General features: G+C 42.8%; 1 protein-coding gene across 1 annotated transcript in view; it reads left to right on the top strand.

The window, feature by feature from the left end:
• Positions 1 to 24,655, top strand: part of LOC126332724 (esterase FE4-like) — a 70,380-nt gene that overhangs the window by 10,482 nt on the left and 35,243 nt on the right. The window contains exons 3-6 of the mRNA XM_049996630.1: positions 2,012 to 2,357; positions 11,954 to 12,150; positions 17,493 to 17,664; positions 22,426 to 22,598. Of these exons, the coding sequence (XP_049852587.1) occupies positions 2,012 to 2,357; positions 11,954 to 12,150; positions 17,493 to 17,664; positions 22,426 to 22,598 (888 nt within the window). The remainder of the gene's footprint in view (positions 1 to 2,011; positions 2,358 to 11,953; positions 12,151 to 17,492; positions 17,665 to 22,425; positions 22,599 to 24,655) is intronic.

Below are 24,655 nucleotides of genomic sequence, written 5' to 3'. Positions count from 1 at the left end.
CCTGGGAGCCTGTATCTCACAATTTCTGAGTCTCATGAACAAATAAAGCGAGTTGGGTCTCACACGATCGCTGTTTCCGGAATCCATGTTGGTTCCTACAGAGTAGATTCTGGGTTTCCAGAAATGAAGTGATACGCGAACAAAAAACGTGTTCTAAAATTCTACAACAGATCGATGTCAGAGATATATGCCTATAGTTTTGCGCATCTGCTCGACGAGCCTTTTTGGAGACTGGGGCTACCTGTGCTCTTTTCCAATCATTTGGAACCTTCCGTTCCTCTAGAGACTTTCGGTACACGGCTGTTATGAGAGGGGGCAAGTTCTTTCGCGTACTCTGTGTAGAATCGAATTGGTATCCCTTCAGGTCCAGTGGACGTTCCTCTGTTTAGTGATTTCTATTCCTTGGATACTTATTTCGATGTCAGCCATTTTTTCGTTTCTCCGAGGATTTACAGAAGGAACTGCAATGCGGTTTTCCCCTGTGACACAGCTTTGGAAAAAGGTGTTGTGTTTCAGCTTCATGTGTGTCATCCTCTGTTTCAATGCCATTATCACCCCAGAGTGTCTGGATATGCTGTTTCGATCCACTTACTGATTTAACGTAAGACAAGAACTTCCTAGGATTTTCTGTCAAGTCGGTACATAGGCTAGAATTATACTTTCCAATTCACTGAACGCTTTACGCATAGCCCTTCTTATGCTGATTTTGACATCGTTTAGCTTCTGTTTGTCTGAGAGGTTTTGGCTGCGTTTAAATTTGCAGTGAAGCTCCCTTTGCTTTCGCAGTAATTTACTAACTTCGTAGTTGAACCACGGTGGGTTTTTCCCGTCCCTCACAGCTTTACTGTGCACGTACTGTCTAATACGCAATTTACGACTGCCTTGAACTTTTTTCATAAACATTCAACATTGTCGGTGTCGGAACACAAATTTTCGTTTTGATCTGTTAGGTAGTCTGAAATCTGCTTCCTGTTACTCTTGCTAAACACATAAGCCTTCCTCCCTTTTTTTATATTTCTATTTACTTCCATATTCAGGGATGCTGCAACGGCCTTATGATCACTGATTCCCTGCTCTGCGCTTACCGAGTCGTAAAGTTGGGGTCTGTTTGTTATCAGTAGGTCCAATATGTTCTCACCACGAGTCGGTTCTCTGTTTAATTGCTCGAGGTAATTTTCGGATAGTGCACTCAGTACAATGTCACTCGATGTCACTTGATGGTAACTGCACACTTACATTATTGAATGTGGAGTTATCACCAAGTGTGCATAACTGTAATTGCGCCAATGCGCCAAGCGTTTTATGGTCTATATTAAAACTGATTGTTGTGACAATTGTATATGTTCTAGATTTGGATGGCTCATATATGACGAAAATGTATGTTTGATCCACCGATGTACACTGTCTTTCTCCGGAAAGATGATTCTAATCGAAACCAATAGGAATAAACGTACAATTATGCTGTTGATGGCACTAAAATACTGTTTTCACCTTTCTAATGGGCTGGATGGTGAACGTTTTTTGCACTGAAGTAAGGGTCAGTATATGTTTGATTTACGGTAAACAGTATGCCCTAGCCAAGCGTCCGATTGTCGTTGAAGTACAACATCTGAAATGGCTAATTTCTTTCTCCATTTCAGCGATGAACTTGATATTAAGGTACATACTATTCATTTGATCAAAGAAAAGGGGTAGAGCTTCGACCTATGTGGCCAGATCATGAGCGTGTCGTCAAAATAGCGAAAAAAGCAAGGTGGATCAAGACGAAGTCTGCGAAATGCTCCGTAAAGGTATTAGTAGTTGCTGGAGACAATGGAAAATGCATGGCTATTTTTTCAGTCATTTCATAAGATTTTTCACTTTACAGAAAGTAGGTGGTCTCAAATGTGGGAGAAATAGTTTGATAATCACCGGAGGGGAGTGGTTCGCTAATATTTTTTTTTTTTTTAACGAACGATTCATTCTGTTCGGAAAGGTCGACAGTTTATATGCTCCACACAGGCGCCCTCAGCTTCCAGAAAACGCGGACGGCGAGCTCATGCCGGTGATGGTGTGGATCCACGGCGGCAGCTTCACTTCGGGCTCCGGCAACGCAGACCGTTTCGGGCCGGACCACCTGCTGCCGCACGGCGTGGTGGTCGTCACCGTCAACTACCGGCTGGGCGTCCTGGGCTTCCTCAGCACGCAGGACTCTGTGCTGCCCGGCAACCTCGGCCTCAAGGACCAGGTGGCGGCGCTGCGCTGGGTGCGCCGCAACATCGCCGCGTTCGCCGGAGATCCCGACAACGTCACCATCTTTGGCGAAAGCGCTGGCGGTGCCTGTTGCCATTTGCACCTCTTCTCTCCAATGACAAAAGGTAGGGTGCATACGATATCACTTTAGTTGCTCAAGCAGCGTGGTGGGAGAGATGACAACGATGCTTGTGGGGGCAATGGTTCAGATGGTTCAAATGGCTCTAAGCACTATGGGACTTAACATCTGAGGTCATCAGTCCCCTAGGCAGAACTACTCCAACCTAACTAACCTAAGGACATCACACACATCCATGCCCGAGGCAGGGTTAGAACCGGCGACCATAGCGGTCGCGCGGTTCCTAACTGAAGCGCCTAGAACCGCTCGGCCACAGAGGACGGCTGTGGGGACATCTTTGGTGACAGGGCAGCGCTGTAGTACAGATTAGGTCTACAGTTTAAGCCTTCAGAAAGACGCCTGTTTTGTAGAGTTTCTAAGGTACAGGAGGTGAGTCTGCAAACGATCATACTAACAGGTTAAGCTAGAATGACCAATAGTTCAACAAGTCAACCGTTTATTAAAAATATAATGGGTTAAAAGTGCAACAGAAGGAGCAATTTATGCTGAAGAGCCAAAGAAACACCTTTCTAGTATTGTTTAGGAGCCCCGCGAGAACGCAGAATTGCCGCAACACGACGTGGCGTGGACTCGAAGTCTGAAGTATAGCTGGAGGGAATTGACACCATGAATCCTGCAGGGTTTTCTATAAATTTGTAAGCGTGGAGACCTCTTCTGAACAGCAGGTTGCAAGGCATCCCAGATATGTTCATTAATGTTCATGTCAGGGGAGCTTGGTGGGAAGCGGAACTGTTTCAACCCAGAAGCCACTCCGTAGCAGTTTTGGACGTGTGGGGTAGTTCATTGCTCTGCTGGAATTTCTCAAGTTCGTCGGAAAGCACAAGTGGACACAAATGGTTGTTGGTGATCAGACAGGACTTTCACGTACGTATTACCTGTCAGAGTCGTATCTAGACGTATCGGTGGACTCATATCACTCCTACTTCACTCGCCCATCACCATTATAGAGCCTCCGCCAGCTCGAACAGTCATCTGCTGACATACAGGGTCCATGGATTTTTGAGGTTGTCTCCGTACACGCCCATCACCTCTATACTATTGGAAACTAGATTCGTCCGACCAGGCAACATGTTTCTAGTCATCCACAGTCGAACATCGGTATTCACGGGCCAAGGCGAGGTGCAAAGCTTTGTGCCGTGCAGTCATCAAGAATACACGAGTGGGCCTTGAGCTCCAAAATCCCATATCGATGATGTTTCGTTGAATGGTTCACAAGGTAACACTTGTTTATGGCCCAGCATTGAAACCTGCAGCAACTTGCGGAAGCGTTGTACTTCTGCCACGTTGAAGGATTCTCTTCAGTCGTCGTTTGGTACTGTTCTTCCAGGATCTTTCTCCGGCCGCGGTGATGTCGGAGATTCCATGTTTTGCCGGGTTCCTGATATTCACGGTACACTCGTGAAATGGTCGTATGGAAAAATCCCAACATCATCGTTACCTCGGAGATGCTGTGTTCCATCTCTCCAGCGCCGATATAACACCACGTTCCATGTCTTATATAGTCGTTTCCCACCGCAGTGCCGTATTCTTTCTGTTTACATATCTCTATAGTTGAAAACGCATGCCTATACTAGTTACTCTGGCGCTTCACTGTACTTTCACCTGGCTTTAGAACGTTAATTCTTTCTGTAGTTTCCATTTTAAAATTAGAGTCCACAGCAAAATCATAGGTGGTTTTATACAGTCTTATCTCACTAACATGCTAATGCAGCTCCAATTGCGACAATTCGTGAAAGCAATTTTGTCATTAAACAATCAGTTGAGGATACATAATGTCAGTGCCTTATGAAACGATTATGCTCGGTATAAAAAATCTGATTGTATCAATCGCATTATTACGAACCCGTCCTCATTGCACCAGCAATCGAGGTCCCTTACATAATTAGATAATTTCTCTGATCATATCTGTAGTTACTTCTTTATCCCTCTGGATAAGCAAGTTCCGCATGTTAAATATATGGAAAAACACTCTCTTTATTGTATGCTGTCACCTGACAAAACCTCATTTCGATATACCGAACAGTTTATGAGATATAACGGATAATATTAAAATTTCAAACTGTCGTCTCCACTCGCGATCGAAATTGAGTACACTACATATAGTCCATTCAATTGAGGCTACAGTAGATATAGATCTCATCTCAGTTTTAAAGAAAAATTCAATATGTTATCTACATTTTGTTGCACCAATGTATGACCTAACATTCACTAAAAGGGAAATCATATCGATTCCTTTTTTTCATTGCAAAATATTCCAGTTTCGTGCAGTATTTTACTTAAAATAGAATATTCACAATAACTATTACCATTAAGTAATTATGGGCAGTTCATCATGAAGTTGACAAATGGGGCTATGAGATCAGAGAGAAATAAATATTTGCACCAAATAGTTCATTTAAAATATTATGAGACAGGCTACTGTGTAGCCAGTGTGCACACATTCCTTTTCTCGCAGTGAAGACAAAGGATGGAGAGAAAGTTTCGTTAACAAACGACGAAGCGCACAGCTCAGGAAGTGACAGCAGACTAAGATAGCTGTCTGGCCCTTCAGAAAAGAACGATGGACTCACCCAGCGCTGAGAATAACACTCCGTTTCTAGGCAGCGCACATTTTGCATCAGTTGTAGTGTGATGCTGATACTCGACGCGAAAGTGATTGAGGAAAATGTTCGCAACATATCGTATCTAATACTTTTTGTTCTTAGGACTCCTACACTGTCTCCATATTTTTAGGGAGGAGATGTAACGCGACTTCTTGTTATTGAGGTCTTCAGTACAAAGACTGGTTCGATGCAGCTCTCCATGCAATTCTATCCTGTACAAGCCTCTTCATCTCCCATAACTACTGTAACCTACACCTTCCTGAATCTACTTGCTGTATTCACCTCTTAGTTCCCTTTAAGATTTTTTACCCATCACACTACCTTAAAGTACAAAATCGGTAACACCTTGATGTCTTAGAACGTGTCCTACTACACTCCTTTGCCTGTCCTAGTCAACCGTTGTCCATTGCTCACTCTGAAACTCGCAACAATCTCTGGTTCTTTCAACTTATGTAAGTCCAATTTTCTACCTTTTTACAATTTCTTTAGTTATATTATACAGTTCATAACTAATAAATTGTGGTCAAAGTCCACGTATGGCCCCGGAAACGTCTTACATTTTAAAATCTGGTTCGGATACCTCTGTCTTACCATTACACATTCAATTTGAATATCTCCGGTGTCTCTAGATCTTTTCCACAGATACAGTCTTCTTTCGTGATTCTTAAACCATGTGTTACCGATGTTTATACAAACGTTTGTGTAAAATTCTAGCCGGTGGTTCCTCTTTCATTCCTTTCCCCGAGTGCATATCCTCCAAATACCTTTCCTTCTCTTCCTTTTCCTGCTATAGAATTCAAGTCCCCCTACACATTTAAAGTTTTGTCTCTCTTAATTATCTGTATAAGATACGTATAGACTTCGGTCTATCGTGACTACGACAATGCGTTCATTATGCTGTTCATAGTAGCTTACCCGCATTCCTATTTTCTTATTCATTCTTAAACCCAATCCTACATTATCCTAATCTGACTTACTGCATATAACCCTTCATTCCCCTGACCAGAAGTCTTGTTCCTCCAGTCACCGAGCTTCACTAACGCTTACTATATCTTACTTCAACCCACCCATTTCCCTTTTCTAATTTTCTAACTCACCTGCATAATTGAGGGTAATAACATTCCACACTCTGACCCGTAGAATGCCAGTTTTGTTTCACCAGATGACGACGTCTTCTTGGAAGGAGAAGCACACAGCAGTCAGTCGCAGTACCATTAGTTAATAAAAACTAATGAGACAGCGACTGATTGCTGTCTGCCTCTCCTTCCTTAAAGTCGCTGTGCACCACTGTTCCTGATGGAATCAAAGTTGGCTGACATCCTCTTGATTAATGCCCGCCCGTAGATCCGAATCGGGGACTATTTCACCTTTGGAATATTTTACTACTGTAACCATACAGTAAAGCAGCATGTCCTTTGGCAAAATTACTGCTGTAATTTCTCCTTGCTTTCTACCGTTCGCAGGACCAGCACACCAGGACGTTTTTGGTTGATGTGACAAGACCAGATCAGTATATCATCCAGATTGTTTCCCCTGCAACTACTGAAAAGTCTGTTACCCATTTTCATGAACCACACGTTTGTCTGTCCTCTCAGTAGATATCCCTCCTATGTGGTTGCACCTACTGTACGGCTATATGTACAGCTTAGGCACACAGGTTACAACGCCGAGGGCAAGATCCATGGTTCATCGGGGGGCTACTATCTGAAAAGAAAGGAATGCTGTAGGGGTCAGACACCCCTAATGCCCTTAGTTTACAATCAGGCATGTACATGTATGGGCGCCTAGATGGAAATGGGTGTGGGGGGATAGGAGGGGAATTATCTGGTACTTCCAGAAGTACGAGACAGAAGAGTGTTATAAGCAGAATGTCAAGTAAAAATTTCACTTAACGTCGATACACATTTTCTGGTAGAAATGCCTGGATGTTAAAGCAGTTTTTGGTAGTTTTCTAGGAGCTCAGTTCACAGATCTCCCCAGCGTAGCTGACGTGTGTATAGATGCCGGTGGTGCTTAACGTTTTAAGATTCGTAGTTAATGATGATTGTTGAATAAATAAGTTATTCAGAATGAGATTTTCACTCTGTAGCGGAGTGTGCGCTGATATTAAACTTTCTGGCAGATTAAAACTGTGTGCCCGACCGAGACTCGAACTCGGGACCTTTGCCTTCCGCGGGCAAGTGCTCTACCATCTGATCTACCGAAGCACGATTCACGCCTGGTACTCACAGCTTTACTTCTGCCAGTATCTCGTCTCCTACCTTCCAAACTTTACAGAAGCTCTTATGCGAACCTTGCAGAACTAGCACTCCTGAAAGAAAGGATATAGCGGAGACATGGCTTAGCCACAGCCTGGGGGATGTTTCCAGAATGAGATTTTCACTCTGCAGCGGAGTGTGCGCTGATATGAAACTTCCTGGCAGATTAAAACTGTGTGCCCGACCGAGACTCGAACTCGGGACCTTTGTTCAGGGGCCGCGCAATCCGTGACTCCGCGCGCCATGTGAATTCTGACTTTGTGTTAGGGCTGAGTTGTTCCTATCTTTAAGGAGTGATGTGATGGAGTGGGCTTTTAGAATTGTATATTATCACTGATAGCTCCTAGTAATTAGTTGACTGCAGAGGCCCTCAACTGGTCTCCTTCTTTCGAACACACACCCGTCATCGGCAGCGAGGCAGAACCAGAGTTCATGAGAAAACATCATAGACTTACAGCCTACCCTCGATTGAGCTGTCGCTGGACACATCTGAAGTCGAAAATAGCATTGGTTTGGCGTCAGCGGAATGCACTCTATAGGGCGTCGGATCTACCCTTGAAGTCCCTTCAACCTCCACAAACCAAACAACCAACCTACCCTTAAAGTAACCGATTTGTAACAGTCGTTGTGTCACTTTGGTGCTAACTGCTGTTGCAGATGCAGTACAGTGTGGTGGAATCATACGCCAAATACGGCGGTCTCCCCTCTCGGTTGTGTCACGTAGTCATTTATAACCCGGTCTTCTTGCGACCATACATTCTCATATGCAGTGGCTACATTCCTGCCAAGTCAATCAGCAGTACCTCTATAGGCACATCTAATTTCTCACAGGCCTATTACACTGCCGGCCTGTGTGGCCGTGCGGTTCTAGGCGCTTCAGTCTGGAACCGCGTGACCGCTACGGTCGCAGGTTCGAATCCTGCCTGGGCATGGCTGTGTGTGTTGTCCTTAGGTTAGTTAGGTTCAAGTAGTTCTAAGTTCTAGGGGACCGATGACCACAGATGTTAAGTCCCATAGTGCTCAGAGCCATTTGAACCTATTACACGACCTCGTTCAAAATCTGTGAGGTGTTGATAATGGCGTCTTTGTCACCTCAAAGGCATTCTCGACTAACATCATTCCGCCATGTCCAATCACAAAGGTAACTGACAATCACGACCGTTGCAGCGGGTATTTAAAGCAAAACTGATTTTTATAATCATAATGGTGCAACTGGCGACACCTTTATGCTCCTGGCGCGAAATTTGAGTAGACATCATCTTTCAAAGTGTAGAACCACGCCTACGAACTTTCGTTTATGTCGTACAGGTCCTTCTTGGTTTTGTTGTTTATTTCCGTGAGTGTAGTTCTGGGACGCTTGGAGAAATTTCAACGAAATTTGCTTCATTTACGACATGCGGCTTTGGATAAAATGTCCATTGTGTGAATCACACTATGGAAACGAGCCTTTGGCACAACTGGCTGGGAGGCCCCTAACGGGGCAGGTCCGATCGCCTTGGTGCAGGTCTTATTACATTCGACGCCACACTGGGCGACCTGCGCGCCGGATGGGGATGAAGTGAGGATGAAGACAACACTACACTCAGTCCATGAGCGGAGAAAATCCCCCACCCAGCCGAGAATCGAACCCGGTGCCCCTAAGGACGGCAGTCCGTCACGCTGACCATACAGCTATTGTGGCGCACAACCACACTACAACTCTTCAACATGTAAAATTAATCCGAAAAAAGATAATGGCGTCAAATTCATAATGTTAGGAGTCGACTGGCCGACTAGTGATACTGGAAAGTGAAGTACACAATATTAATGTTCCATGACATTGTGTTCTACGTGTTGTTTTGAACCGTCTGTTATCCCAAGCGATCGTGCACCAATGGCATAGGGGTAGCGTCTTTGAGTAGTACGTAGAATATCTCCAGTTTCGGGTTCTCACTCTGCCAGCATTAGCATTTTGGATAAAAATAATCAGCAACGGCAGCCAGAGATTTACATCATAAGAGGTCAACCTCACCTCACTTCGCCAACAGCCTTGTCAAAGATAGCGGAGGAGCAGACAGAGATGCCACTAAAGGTGGAAGAATCAGCAATGATCAGTGACATGCGACTGCAGAAGTCAACAGAAGCCAAGGCATTAAAGACTAATTATGAGTATCTATAAGACATGTGGCCTGTAATTGAAAAAGATTCATGATGATCTCTCCATTGACAAAATGCTCTGGATTAGCCCTCATTCGGATCTCTGGGAGGGGACTGCCGTGGGGGAGGTGACCATGAGAAAATACTGAGTAATCAACCAAAGGATAACGATTCGGTGCTTGGAATGTCAGAAGCTTGGACGTGATAGGGAACCTAGAAATTGTGAAAAGTAAAATGCGAATGCTCAGTTTAGTTATAGCTGGGGGTCAGTGAAGTGAACTGGAAAGAGGAGAAGGATTTCTGGTCTGATGAGTATAGACAACAACAGTAGAAATCAGTATAACGGATTCGTCATGAATAGGAAGATAGGAAAGAGAATGAGTTACTGAGCATAGTTCAGTGACAGGGGATGATAAGTTAAACACCTTTCAGCCGTCAGCCTTCCAAACGTTTGGCTAACAGTTTGGAAACTAGACGTCTGAAAGGTGTTTAGTTCGACATTCTGTATCGAGCAGAAGAGTCCCGCAAGCACTTCTAAAAAGATAGACATACAGAGACGTTTAGTGATTCAGTTGTTCTCCTAAGAATCGACAACAAATCAACAACGGCAACGATAGGTCAGGCATACCTGTCGACGCCGCAAGATGAATATGAAGCGATAGAGAAAGTACATGAGAGTATTGAACGGATAGTTTAGTACGCAAAGGGAGATGAAAATCTATCAGTCTTGGGGGCTAGAATGCAGTTGTAGGAGAAGGAGCGGAAGAAAGAGTTACGGGAGAATATGGGCTAGGTACTAGGATCCAGAGAAGAGACAGACTAATTGAGTTCTACAATAAATTTCTGCTAGTAATAGCGAATATTCTGTTCAAGAATCATAAAAGTCACTGAGGGCTGATATAAGTAGGAAGTGCAGAGAAGATGAAATGACTACATGATAAATGTGAAGAAATCATAAAAGAAATGATTTTCGGAAGGACTGAGGCAGCTTATAGGAAATTCAAAACAACATTCGGTGAAATTTTTATAAAAGCAAGGGTAGTAACATTAAGAGAGCAATGGGAATTCCACTGAAAATGCAGAGGAAACAGCATATAGATGGAAAGAGTACATTGGAGGCCTATTACAGAGAACACTTGTCTGGTGTTATAGAAGAAGAGGCAAGTGTCGATATAGAAGAGACAGGGTATCCAGAATCAGAATTTAAAAGAATTCTGTACGTCTTAAGATCATATAAGGCAGAAGGGATTGATAACATCCCACAAGGATTTCTGAGGTCAATGGGAGGAAGTGGCAAGAAACCGACTATTCACGTTGGTGTGTGGAATATATGAGTCGCAGGATATACCTTATGACTTTCGGAAAAATATCATCAACGCAATTCCGAAGACTGCAAGAGCTGACAAGTGCGAGAAATATCGTACTAACAGCTTAACAGCTAATGTATCCAAGTTGCTCACAAGAATAATATACAGAAGAATTTAGAAGAAAATTTGGGAACCCCGCTATAAGATCTTACAGACTGAAATTGGAACTCATCTGACCAGTCGTCTAGGATCCAACCGATATGGTCACGAGGCCAGTAGAAGCGCTGCCATGCTGTTAGCATCTGTCATCTGCTGCCAAACGCCATCAACGCCAAATTTCGACGAATGTCCAAACGGATACGCTAGTCGCACGTCGCACATTTTCTGAGATTATTTCACGCAGTGCTGTTCATCTGTTAGCACTGATATCTCTATGGAAACGCCGCTGCTCTCGCCCGTTGAGTGAAGTACGTCGGCCACTGCATTGGCCGTGATGAGAAGTCATGTCTGAAATTTCATATTCTCGGTACAGTGTTAACGTTGCGGATCTCGGAATACTTAATTTCCTAATAATTTCCAGAATGGAATATCCCAGGTGTGTAGCTCGACCTGCCATTCCATATCAACAGTCTATAAATTCCCGTTGTGCCGCCACAATCAGGTCGGAAATCTTTTTACGAATGTTTCAAAAGGCTCTGAGCACTATGGACTTAACATCTGAGATCATCGGTCCCCTAGACTTAGAACTACTTAAACCTAACTAACATAAGGACAGAACACACATCCATGCCCGAGGCAGGATTCGAACCTGCGACCGTAGCAGCAGCGCGGTTCCGGACTGTAGTGCCTAGAACCGCTCGGTCACAACGGCCGGCTAATGTTTTTACTTGAATCACCCGAGTACAAATGACCCTCTGCCAATGCAGTACCCATTTATACCTTGTGAACGCGTCACTACCACCATCTGTATAAATGCATATCAGTCCCACAACTTTTGTGTCAACAGTGTAAAGTTTTGTATTACGGTAATATTATAGTTATATGTTACATGATTATACTGTATAATTTATATCGTACCTACACTTTTATAACATATTAAGAAAAAAATTTATTTTCCTGTTAAATACGTTATTGGGGTGTCTAAAGAACGAGGAAATGTTGGATAACCATCACCTTAATAAACGAAGCTGCAGTTTGCAACATGTAGTACTTTCTTACTGTGATCCAGATGTCGGTTAATGGGCCTGTCTCCTGAGATGGTGTTGACTGATGTTACAGGGCTGTTTCACCGGGCCATTCTCCAGAGCGGAGCCTTCACGCCGCTAAGCCTGGTCATCCCTTCCAGGGAAAGGAGCTTCCGGCTGGCCAGTTTTTTGAAACTGCCGGCTAACAGCTCGCAGCAGCTCCTCGACTCGTTGATGAAGGTGCCCGCCAGGACTCTGGTGGAAAACATCCTCGAGGCTCGCTCACACGAGGTTATAAAACTAAGCTTGGTCACGTCAGTGTCGCGATTGTGTGGGGCACACGTGTTTTGTCCCGAATATTACAACTTTGGCTTTTGTAGTTTTATTTAAATTTGCCCATGTTATCTGGATGTTATTTGAGAGCTGCGACTGTTGGTTCAAATGGCTCTGAGCACTATGGGACTTAATATCTATGGTCACCAGTCCTCTAGAACTTAGAATTACTTAAACCTAACTAAGCTAAGGACATCAGACAACACCCAGTCATCACGAGGCAGTGGAAATCCCGGACCTCGCCAGGAATCGAACCCGGGAACCCGCGCACGGGAAGCGAGAACGCTACCGCACGACCATGAGCTGCGGACAGCTGCGACTGTAGTGTAAGATGTCTATGAAGTAATATCTGCAGAAACAGTCAACCATTACTACTTTTTATTAGCACAAGCGTTTCGGTAGCATGCTGTGATTATCAACTGCATTTACTGTTACTTTTACATTGTAGTTAATATAAAGTGAAATTAGTTTCCTTTGTTGCGTTTGTCAGTGAGGTTACGTATGGAAAAAGATACTTGCTCAGGAAGATATAGATAAGTTATGGTATGTATATTATGTGATGAGAATGATTAGCCATTTTTTTAGTGCATTTACTTACATTTTTGCTGGCAATGTCGTTGTCTGGCACACAGAGAACAGTACACTGCAACTTGTAATGCTTCTACTGTTATGTGTTTACATCAGTCCAAAGCCTCTTAAAGGCTAGTTTCTGTTGCTGAAACTGTAGTATACCGCGAAGATGAAACACTGATATATGGTAGATATATTTACGTCATGGCAAATATTAGGTGATTAGTGGAAAAGACAAATTTTTTAAGTGAAATAGACTTTCAACCTATGAGCAGTTTTTAAAGATGTTAGTATTATTGAATTCAAGTGTATCATTTAGTAACGTATCTTCATGTACTGTACCTTCAAAGGCCGAGCGGTTCTAGGCGCTACAGTCTGGAACCGCGTGACCGCTACGGTCGCAGGTTCGAATCCTGCCTCGGGCATGGTTGTGTGTGATGTCCTTAGGTTAGTTAGGTTTTAGTAGTTCTAAGTTCTAGGGGACTTATGACCTCAGCAGTTGAGTCCCATAGTGCTAAGAGCCATTTTTTTTTTTGTACCTTCAGTGACCACGTTCTTCTTAAAGTCCATTTGGTGTCACTTGCACATTTTATGTAATATAAGAAAATAATGCGCAGTGTCATGGAAGGGGTGGCCTGTGCTTTCCATGTGGGTGGCTGCTACTGATATATTATAGTTATTAGTCTGGTTGACATTTTGTACGATTGTTGCATTTCTTACTTGAGGTACGTAGAGGGCTTTGCGGGTACTAAATACTATTTTATAAAAGCCATATTGTGAGTGTTTATCTGCATGTGTGTTAACATCGTGTCTCGGTGTGTGTATTACTGTGTTGTGAAGGCAATGTTAACGCTCGGTGGTCTGACTTTTTTTTTCTTTTTTGTATGAGGGTTCGCATGTGAGAGGAACGGAAGCTGTGAATTTCTTTTTAATTTTCTGTGTGGAAGTTGGTTTAACATAGTTTTCTGTGTGAAGCCATCAACTTTCGTGAAACTGACGCATCATGTACAGTGACTCATAGTGTCACACGTTCCTCTTCTATTTTCATGCAGTCGTTTCTCGTCATGGGATAGTTTTATCCGTTTCTTTTGTTAATTTGTGAGCTCTATGGGGCAGCGGTTATAAATAATGTTTTTCTATTGATAGTTGGACAACGTAAAAATCTGAGCCTCTTGATTAACATAGCACTGTCTAAATCAACGCGGGTTTTTCAATTTCGTCTAGTACATTTAAGAAATTTTTCACATCTCTTCCATTGTTGTATCTTTATCGACGAATGTGTTCTTGAAAATTGCCGAATACAGTAAGAAAGAAATTTGCGTATACCAGTATCCAAGAATGTTGATTATAACCGTCAACTCTTTCGCCGTATAAACAGTAATACAAACATTGTCAGCATTATACAGGGTGTCCCATTTATCCTAAATAACTTTGAGTCCAGATGCAAATTACAAAATGTTTCAAGCTAATGTTCTTTAGCCGTCAGGGGGACATTAATCAGCATGATTGTCTTCGTTGTATTTTTTTTTTTTTTTTTTTTACAAATGTGTGAACAGTGGCATGACTCTTTTTAATGGCCCCGTATTTTTTATTCGGTAATTCATTTCCTCTATTTAAAAACGTATGACGGTGTACCAATCACTTAAACATAACGTTATACATTAACGTTGACGCTCCCAGCGCTTAGTACACGTACTCGGGGTAATGGAACACGTGCTGACGTTGACAGAGGACAAATGTAAACATATGTAGAATGCACATCCGTCATTCAGTCAACCATCGTCGGTTGAAGAGTTGCGTGAGTAGAGTGTACGCCAACGAAGAGAAGATAGAAATGCTACTCATTTCTGGGGTATGCTAGTTTAAAAAATGGCTCTGAGCACTATGGGACTCAACATCTGAGGTCACCAGTCCTCTAGAACTTAGAACTACTTAAACTTAACCAACCTAAGGACATCACACACATCCATGCCCGAGGCAGGATTCGAACCTGCGACCGTGGAGGTCTCTCGGTTCCAGACTGAAGGGCCTTGAACCTCTCGGCCATACCGGCCTGCGGAGTGTAAGTTAGAATAGTAATGGCAATACTGTTTGTTTTATGTACTTGTACATTTAGTACAGTACTTTAATCCTATAAAATTCTGTTGAGTAGAGTAGGCATACAGTACAAGCTGTCCTTCCTACAAACTGCATCGACATAACGTTTCATTTATTGTTGTTAAACGTAGGCGAAATGCTACGCAGGCAGCGGAACTGTACAGAGAGCGATATCCTGACAAGAACCCACCTTCCCGGCGGTTATTTTCTCGTCATGTTGCGACGCTTCAAGAAACGATAAGTTTCAGCCCACGACAACGCAATCGTCGTAGCACTCGCACTGACGAAGCTGCCGAAGTTACTGTTCTCACTTCCGTTGCTATGAATCCACTTGTGAGCTCATGGCAGCTTGAACACGAGATTGGCATTCCTAAATCCTGTGTGCATCGTATTCTTACACATCACCGGTTCCATCCTTATCATGTACACCTACATCAAGAATTGCATGGGAATGATTTCCAGAATTATATACAGTTTTCTCAGTGGGCACAGCAGCAAATCCTCGTAAACCTGAAATTCGTCCCCATTGATCTATTTACCGATGAAAGTTCCTTCTCAAACAAAGGACAGGTAAGTACAAGGAACATGCATTATAGGTCCAGAGACAACCCAAGATGGCTTAGACCGGTGGAACATCAGCATCGATGGAGAGTTAACGTCTGGTGTGGGATGGTTGGTACTACAATTATTGGTCCTTATTTCATCAAGGTAGTCTAAACGCAGAAAAGTATGCCAACTTCCTCAGACGAATTCTTCCCCCTCTTCTGGATGAAATGCCGCTAAAAACCAGAAGCGTATGTGGTATGAAATGGCTCAAATAGCTCTGAGCACTATGGGACTTAACATCTATGGTCATCAGTCCCCTAGAACTTAGAACTACTTAAACCTAAGTAACCTAAGGACATCACACAACACTCAGTCATCACGAGTCAGAGAAATATGTGGTATCAACACGATAGATATGCAGCACATAGTGTCTTGCATGCACGTCGTTTTCTGAATCAGAGGTATCCAGCTAGATGGATTGGTCCAGGACGAACAGTTACTTGGCCTACCAGGTCTCCTAATTTAAGTCCTCTGGACTTTTTTCTTTGGGGATGCATTAAAGACGTTGTCTATCGCGATATTCCAACAACTCCAGAGGACATGCAAGAACATATCGTGCTTGCTTGTAATTCTCTTCAGCAGGCAACACTGGAAGCTGTAAATAATTCTTGTATCCAACGAGTGCACCTTTCAATGTTCTATTCCTGGGCAATGGTACAGGGGAGTCAAAGCCAATTTTGTGTTATGTTTTTACTTGGTTTTCATTTGTTTTCTGACAACTCCAGCAAGTGGACGAATTAGTGATACCGGGCTCAAAGTCAGTGTTGTGTTATGTAATTAATAAGGTTATGTTGAAGTGAATGGTACACCGTCATACGTTTTTAAATAGATCTTTAGGAGAGGAAATGAATTACCGAATACAAAATACGGGGCCATTAAAAAGAGTCATACCACTGTTCATACATTTGTAAAAAAACAAAAGTACAACGAAACAATCGTGCTGATTGATGTCCCCCTGACGGCTAAAGAACATTAGCTGAAACATTTTGTAATTTGCATCTGGACAAACAGTTAATTAGGGTGGTCAAGATAAATGGGACAGCCTGTATATGTTATTTTTCCACGTAAGGATAATTCTACATAGCGTCCAGGAACCTAAATAATTACTATGACATCTGACGTAGTGACGATCTCTTATGTCAAGAGTCGTACTATCAACAGACCTGCTTATAAGTTGCGCAAGAAATTATGTTTTGTTCGTAACAAAATACACGACTAGTCACACAGCTATTGTAGTAAAAAATGGCTCTGAGTACTATGGGACTTAACATCTGAGGTCATCACTCCCCTAGAACTTAGAACTACTTAAACCTAAACAACATAAGGATATCACACACATTCCACGCCCGAGGCAGGATTCGAACCTGCGACTGCAGCGGTCGCGCGGTTCCTTACTGAAGCGCCTACAACCGCTGGGCCACAACGGCCAGCAGCTATTGTAGTCAAGAGAAAAAATTTAGAACACGTCGTTGACAAGGTAGATCTGATGGAATAAACAAAACTAAAAAAAATAAAGATCTGTGAGTTAAGAGAATTGTTTCAATGAAACTGGAGACGACGATACAAAAACAGGACAGATAATCGGTGACGACGGCATAGCGACACATTTGTTATCCAAGTTCTATGGTGTTTCATGTTATCATCATTAGGATTACCTACTATGTTTTTAATTTATGAAGTTCAAAAAACTTCAGTAAACTTTTGTGACACGTGAGGTACGTGACTAGTATTCACAAAAATAAACTGTTACTCTGTTCTTCAAACTCTCATCACATTTTACACGTACGAAGTAGTGTAGTAGTCAGTTGGCATTTCGAACTAAACAGCCGCCCAGTATACAAATTTTGTTTTTTTTCTAACTTTCTCATTCATGTAAGATAAGAGGCATTATGGTTTCTTCGAAACGCCGTGGGGACAATTTCTTTCCCTAGATCCGTCCAACACGATCTCGTGCTGTGTCTCCAACGATTTCATTTACGACAAAACATTTAAAGTAAGCATTCCTTGTTCTTTTCTTATGTTTTCAGGAAAAACTGCGGCTAGACATGAGCCCATTCCGTCCGGTTCTGGAACCTACCGACGCAGAAGGCGGGGCCTTCATCAGCGAAGAGTTCGAAGATGTGTTGGCTAAGGGCCAACACAGCTCGGTACCGGTCATCATGGGAGTAAATTCGATGGAGGGCTTGTATCAAATAGCCGGTGAGTTGTTAGGGAGTTCCATCAATAGCTTTACCACTAACAGCGTACACACACACACACAATTGGCTTGCGTGCGAGCAAACGTAGCTCTGCAAATTCGAAATTTTGTCTCGGTCTCTCGAGAAACCTACTGCATATAGACTGACCACCGACCTACTATCGATATAAACCCGTCCAGGGTGTAGCAACGCCACCTGGTGAGGAGTGACTGCTAGTCAGACACACGGACGGTGCACGGAGTAGCACTGAGCATGCTGTCCGTGCGTAGGATGAGGAAGGTGCGCGATCTGAGTTTCACTGAGGGCTGAATGTGGTAGCCTGGAGGGTCGGTACGAACATTACGGTAACTGCATGGCTTGTCGTGTGTTATAGGAGTGCTGCAGTCGGTGTTTTCAACATGTGGCGAAACCATGATGAAACCACGTCGAGACGTCGTTTAGTTGGGTGGCCACCCGTCACTACAGATTTCGGAAATCTTAGTGCGGCGGTACGAGTTAAATTTTTGGTCGTTCGTCGTACTGTGCACTGTTCAGCTGCAAAAATCCACCCACCTCACTATGGCGTCCGCTCATCATCCGTTTTGTCTGCAAACGTACGCACTGTTTAGAAGTCGGAAAAGGAGCATTGGTAAAAACGACGCCTATACTTACGTTGCAAAATTCGCGTAAATTCTAGTAGCCTGCAGTCCTACAGTTATCTAACAATACACGGGTGGTAATGTTAGTGCTTCTGTCATTAGAAATGGTTCTAAATTCGAAAGCAAGTCTTTTTTATTTCCTTAAGCATATATTTAAACCAGCCATCAAGTTCACATTTACTTAACTAACGAATCTACAATTCTCAGTTCTCAGTTCATACAACTTCACACGCTAAGCAGCCAGAAGTACAAATAAGTCCGACCAGATTGACTACGCGATCTCACTGTCACAGATCCGCTACTAATGGTGAGTTTCACATTCGGCCCTTTTCAGTGGTTTTCTTTAAGAGAAATTGCTCGGCAAAATACTCCATATATGAATACGGAAAGTGCCACGTGGAGGTTTTCAAAAAAAGGCCGAAAGTTCACACGCCCGTAACTTACAAACAAAGCAATTCCAAAACTTCCAAAAACAACTTTCAAACAAAGCAATTCCATAACTTCCAACTTCCGTCAAATTGTTCGTAGTTGCAACGGATTTCCTTGCAAATTGTTTTTAAACGAGAGGAACACAATATTTCTTCATCTTACACATAATGAGGAACAGCACATTTAACATGTCCTTCCGCAACCAAAGCTGACGAGCGACTCTTCTTCAGACCGCCTCTCTCCCAGTACAACTAGTTAGCTGTCCGCCGGAAGTACTTAATTCTTATTGGGTAATCAGTCTGTCGGACCAATCAAAATGATCCTTCGAGATCATTCTCGCGGCAAAACTAGCCTAAGCCAATCACTATTCAGAAAAGGATTTGCGTCTTCCAAAATGCAAGTACTTACACAATATTTACTGAAACAAAACTGAATTAAAATTTATGTTGAAAATAATTTAGAAAACGATTACTCTGCAAACGGCCATTCTGGCTGCCTTCTTACAAAAGCAATAACACCTACACATACATTATCAACAATGTGGGTAAAACACAACTTTCCCAAGTTCTAGTTACGTAACGTTGTGCATAATATAATATTGAATTTTAACGTATGTCACACATACACACTCTCACTCGTTCTCATTTATTCACACTAATAAACAGAAAATAACTTTTTCTGAATTTTATACTACAAAAGTGCAAAATAATTAAGGTTTTGAAAATAAAATCTCAGTTGAATCATTCTACCCCTTGAGAACTCTCGTAATTATTTCAAATGATACTAAAAGACAAACTGTTATTATTCATAACTGAGTTTTGTAGTCTAAGTATCGGTTTGGGGTGTTGTAGGAAATTTTCTGAACCTCCGAAACTATAATATGTACGACTTTGAAGTTTTGTGGAGACCTTATTCTGAATAACAAAAACTAGTATATCAGATTTGAAAATAATCTGTCCATATTTAATGTCTTTTATTTAGATTCGTAGGAGGTATGAATGTAAAGTCGCTCGAAGTTTCACAGGAGCCGTTCTCACGCTGCCTAGCAGTGACAGCTGTGCTAATGAGTCATGGCTAAGGCACAAGTTAGCAGCTTCCTAAGCTCCAATACAGCGGGCTATGTTGCACTGAATGCGACACCACAGTAGGGTGAGCAGACTGGTAAAACAGAACAGGCCGAGGACTGTGGCGGAACTAACATCAGGCATTAATGTTGGACAGAGTAAGAGTGTGAACGCACAGTGCACCGAACACTCTGCATCCGATGAACCATGCATATACCAATCTTAACACGACGACACGGCATATACGACTGAAATGGGCACGTCATCATCGGTCTGGACGTTGGCGCTGTGACAGAGAGTTGCAAGGCTTGATGAATTCCGATATCTTCATCATCCTGCCGATGGGAGGGAGCGAGTCCGTCGTCTTCCAGGGAAACAGTTCTTTGACTCCTGTACTATACGACGGAGACAAGCTGGAAGCAGCTGCATTATGCTCTGGGGAACATTGACATGGGCATCCATGGATCTGGTGGTGCTCGTGCAATGCACCATAACGGCCAAGGAGTATCGTACCCTGGCTGGAGACCACGTACACTCCTTCGTGACGATCATGTCTCCCGACGGCAGTGGCATTTTTCAGGAAGGTAACGCTTCATGTCACAAGGCCAAGTATGTGATGGTGTGGTTCGAGGAGCACAGTGGCAATTTGAAATTGATGTGCTGGCTCCCGAACTCGCCAGATTCGGAACCAGATCAAACACTACTGGGATGTGATTGTACTTGGTGTCAGACCTCACTGACCCCTCGCGGGAGTTTACGGGAATTAGTTGACCCGTGTTTGATGATGTGGTACCAACACCCTCCAATGATCGCCAAAAGCCTCGTTTCTTCCATGCCACGACACGTCGCAGCTGTTTTCCGTGCCAAAGATGGACATACCGGCTATTAGGTAGGTGGTTATAATGTTCTGAAAAATCAGTGTACATCCATCTGCTGGAAGCCACAGCGTAACCTCCAGCGGATAGATGTGCTTCTCGACGTTATTACAAGAAATTAAAAATATTTGGCAGCTACCTGGTGACATCTGAAAATCGGGTTTAAAGCTGCAGTGGACAGTCTTGGTGTTTCAGTGAATCTCAATTCGCGACGGATATTTACAGGAGAGCAACGATGTTTGTAATCTTTAACGATTTCCTTGACATATGTCATTATAACACTGGGCGGAAAAAACGTAAAAAAGGAGGTTTCAAAGGAAGCATAAGGTCAGGTCCGTTGATGCCTAACAACAATATGCGAAAAGGAAGACTGTTAACCATCCTGTCGGCATTGCTGTTTTAAAAATGCGTAATTTTCCACCGCGAAAGATAGAGCTGTTTCTTCGAGATGTGATCGATAACAGATACCATTTCGATACATGTAGCGAGCTAGCAGTGGGACATAGGGGACAGCAATTAAAACGTTCAGTTTCGTCACTTGCCGTATAACAACCGTAGCTTCTCGGAAAGCATGGTCTAAATCGTGGAGCTGGAGTATTTTTATTTTTATTCTTGGACAAAAGAATGAATGTCTAATGCGTGATAGAATATCTGTTATTCTGTGTAACACAGCAAAATCGATGACTTGACGTGTACAGCGTACCAACCAGCCAGTGGTTTCTCTCATTGCATTATCATATTCACCGGAATATAAAACTTATACTGGGGAGGAAGAGGATATTGCTGAGAATGTACGCTTTTAGCACAGAACTGTATGGCAGTGTGACATGGACTGTGGGAAACTAGAACAGAAGAAACACTGAGATGTGGTGCAACAGAAGAATGTTGAAAATTAGATTGACTAGTAAAGTAATGAATGAGGAGGTTTTCCGCAGAACTGTCGAGGAAAGGAATACACGGCAATCACTGACAAGAAGGAGGGACAAGATGATGCGAAATTTGTTGAGACATCAGGGAATAACTTCCATGGTACTTGAGGGAGTTGTAGAGGGTAAAAACCGTAGAGGAAAACAGAGATTGGCATACATCCAGCAAATAATTGAGGAAGTATATAGCAAGCGCTGCTTTCAGAGAAAAGATTGGCACAGGAGAGGTATTCGTGAACGGCTGCATCAAATCCGTCAGAAAACAAGAATCAGCAAGTAACTTCGAAGTTAACACGAGATGGTACATTTTTCACAATATACTGAAATCTCTTCATCTCACTGAAATATGGAAGATGGCGAGGGAAACCATTTCTGTGACTCAAGAAGATGTAATAGCCTAATATTATGAGTACAAATGGAACAGTGAGAGACAAGAGAATTATCTGAATGCTAGTTCTTGGATCTTTTATGTATGATCCTACTAGATATTATGCACGTCTATTGCAGTGTCTCTGAGCCCACACTTTTTAGCGTCGCCCTCCCCTGACTCCCCTGAGTGATCATGCAAACAGTACTGACAACATAATATCGCAACTAAAATATGCTTTGTGCGATTCTTTCTCATTTCTATGTTCTTTTATTACGCAACAACTGTTGAGGTTTGTAATACAAGGATTATATAAAAACTCCTTACAGAGACATATATTTCTGAAAATGTAGACACAATGTATTCGTAACATTCACTTACAGGTATAATTTCCTGTTCGCCATGCCATTCCTTACTACCATATCATAACATGTGCAACGCCAATCAATTTTCTTTTTTTCAGACCTTCGTCGCAGTAAAGAGGCCTTGGATGCTTTTAACGAGGACTTAGAAATCGTACTCCCCACTAACGCTAAAATCAATCCGCAAGATCGAACAAACGTGGCAAAGAGCATGAGAAGCTTTTATTTTGGTGATAAGAAGTTGAACGAAGAGACAATGCAGCAATTCGCTGAGGTGAGAGGGATTTTTATCTAGCCATAGTTCTATAGCTGTTATACGTCAGCCGTTAGGATATAAATTCATCAACAGCAGTTTACGTGGATCGAAGTATGTACTCGCATTGAATAGATAATATTATATAATTAGATAATATTTTATCGTAGAACAGAGATAACGTGTAAATCATCAACATGAGAGCCTCATTTAGCTGTTTGCCCATGATATTTACACTTTCATTCTTTTATTAAGCCCCATTCGTTAAACAGTGCATGAACTTTGCTACAAGTAGTGGAATTTTGTAGCGCATCTGAACGGAACATTATTTGATTTTTCCTTCCTCTTCTTTCTCCTCTTCTTAGAGCTTCCTACTCATGTAAATGCTCATGTCCTTCACATTTTTCGTTTCCGTACCCTTTGATGTGATGTGTAAGGCCTTTGTAAATAGATCTTCCTGAAGAATGGCGCAGTGGCTAGCATTGAGAGGACGACGGTTCAAACTCAAGTACCCCCATTCTGCTTTAGATTTCCCGTGGTTTCCCTAAATCGCTTCATGCAAATGTCAGGATGGTTCCTTTCAAAGGACACGGCCTCCACCAAATCAGCCAGTCAAACTACATTATTTGAAACCTCGCCGTGCAAAGACATTGACTATGTTACACATTGCCGACTCGCTATTGCTGCTATTAGACGCCGTTCTTAAGCCTGACCGCCCCCTCCTTCACAGTCCGCAACTCGTGGCCTCACTGTAGCATTCTTGTTTTCTGAACTTGGGGGCCCGGGTTCGATTACCGGCGGGGCAGAGATTTTCACCTGTCTGGAGATGACTGGGGGTTGTTGTGTCGCCTTCATTATCATCATTCATGCACATTACTGTCGAAGGAAGGCAACGGAAAACCACCTCCATTATGATTTTGCCTAGTACGGCGATGCGGGTCTCCCGCATCGTTCGTCTACGCTCTGTCAAGAAGCATGGGACTCCATTTCCATTTCCTACTTCACAGTTGGCGCTTCACCCGTGTCGTCGAAAGATCAGACTGATACCATTTAAAAGGAATTGTTCACGACAAGACGAGAGCTGCTGCTTTTCGAAGGCGACATTTTATTCGGCACAGTTCTCCAACTCAATTAACTTACAGTTTCTATGAAATGAAAACAATTTCTGCCACGAATATGAATTTATTTACTCATGATTATGGATATACGAGGAGCTAACTAAAATTATGCAGCCTTTCTAGCACGTTGCTCAACACGTGGAGGAAATGGATTCATACCTCTGTAACGTCAGGAATTTTTCATAACTTTTGCCATTCGGCCTGTAGAATGTGACTGAAGTGCTATCTGGAAGAAGGAAGGGAAATAGTGGCATCGAGTCAAAGATTATCAAAGCACAAGCGCGGGTAGGGAAAGAACGATGAATGATACCAGGTGTGTACGTTTCCAAGGAGTCACCCCAGCATTCACCTTAAACTCTCGGTTCCAAAAAGAAAGCGGAAATGTCCACAGGCAAAAGTTAGTAGCATTTTGTGTTTATATGGAAAGATCGATTTGCAAATCATACAATTTCTATCGTTCTACATCAGCGAAAGATGTTGACAAGAAGTTGAGGAAATTATGGCCCCGCGTAAAATCGTTAAACGGTTCGAAGCGTTCTATTCAATTACTCGTCGACCAGTTTAGTGTGACAACGGGGAACCGCAAAAAGGAAAGCTGAAGTTTAAATTCCACGCTGAACTACCGTACAGACATACCAGCGCTTGACTTTCCCGTATGGTGAATCCAGGAAAAGACATCCCTGAAAACTAACCACTCCGGAAAGACTCACAGTTTGGTTTTACAGAGAGTGCTCTTCGGCATTGGGCCCTCACTTAACTTGCATTTATCGCGAATCTCTCGCTCATTGCAAAGGCCCAGGCATCTGCAAAGAGCATAGGAGACGCTCCTATACATAAAGAGTAAAAGAATTACACACCGATATCTTTCACGTCGGTTTGCTGCAGAATTCTTGGCCATATTCTAAGTTCGAGTACAATAAATATCCGTGAGACACAAAAGCTTGTTTCCAGAAATCCATA

This window comes from Schistocerca gregaria, chromosome 2 (genome assembly GCF_023897955.1).
Source record: "Schistocerca gregaria isolate iqSchGreg1 chromosome 2, iqSchGreg1.2, whole genome shotgun sequence".
In the NCBI taxonomy this organism is placed as follows: Eukaryota; Metazoa; Arthropoda; class Insecta; order Orthoptera; family Acrididae; genus Schistocerca; species Schistocerca gregaria.
This window is presented reverse-complemented; position numbering and strand designations above follow the sequence as displayed.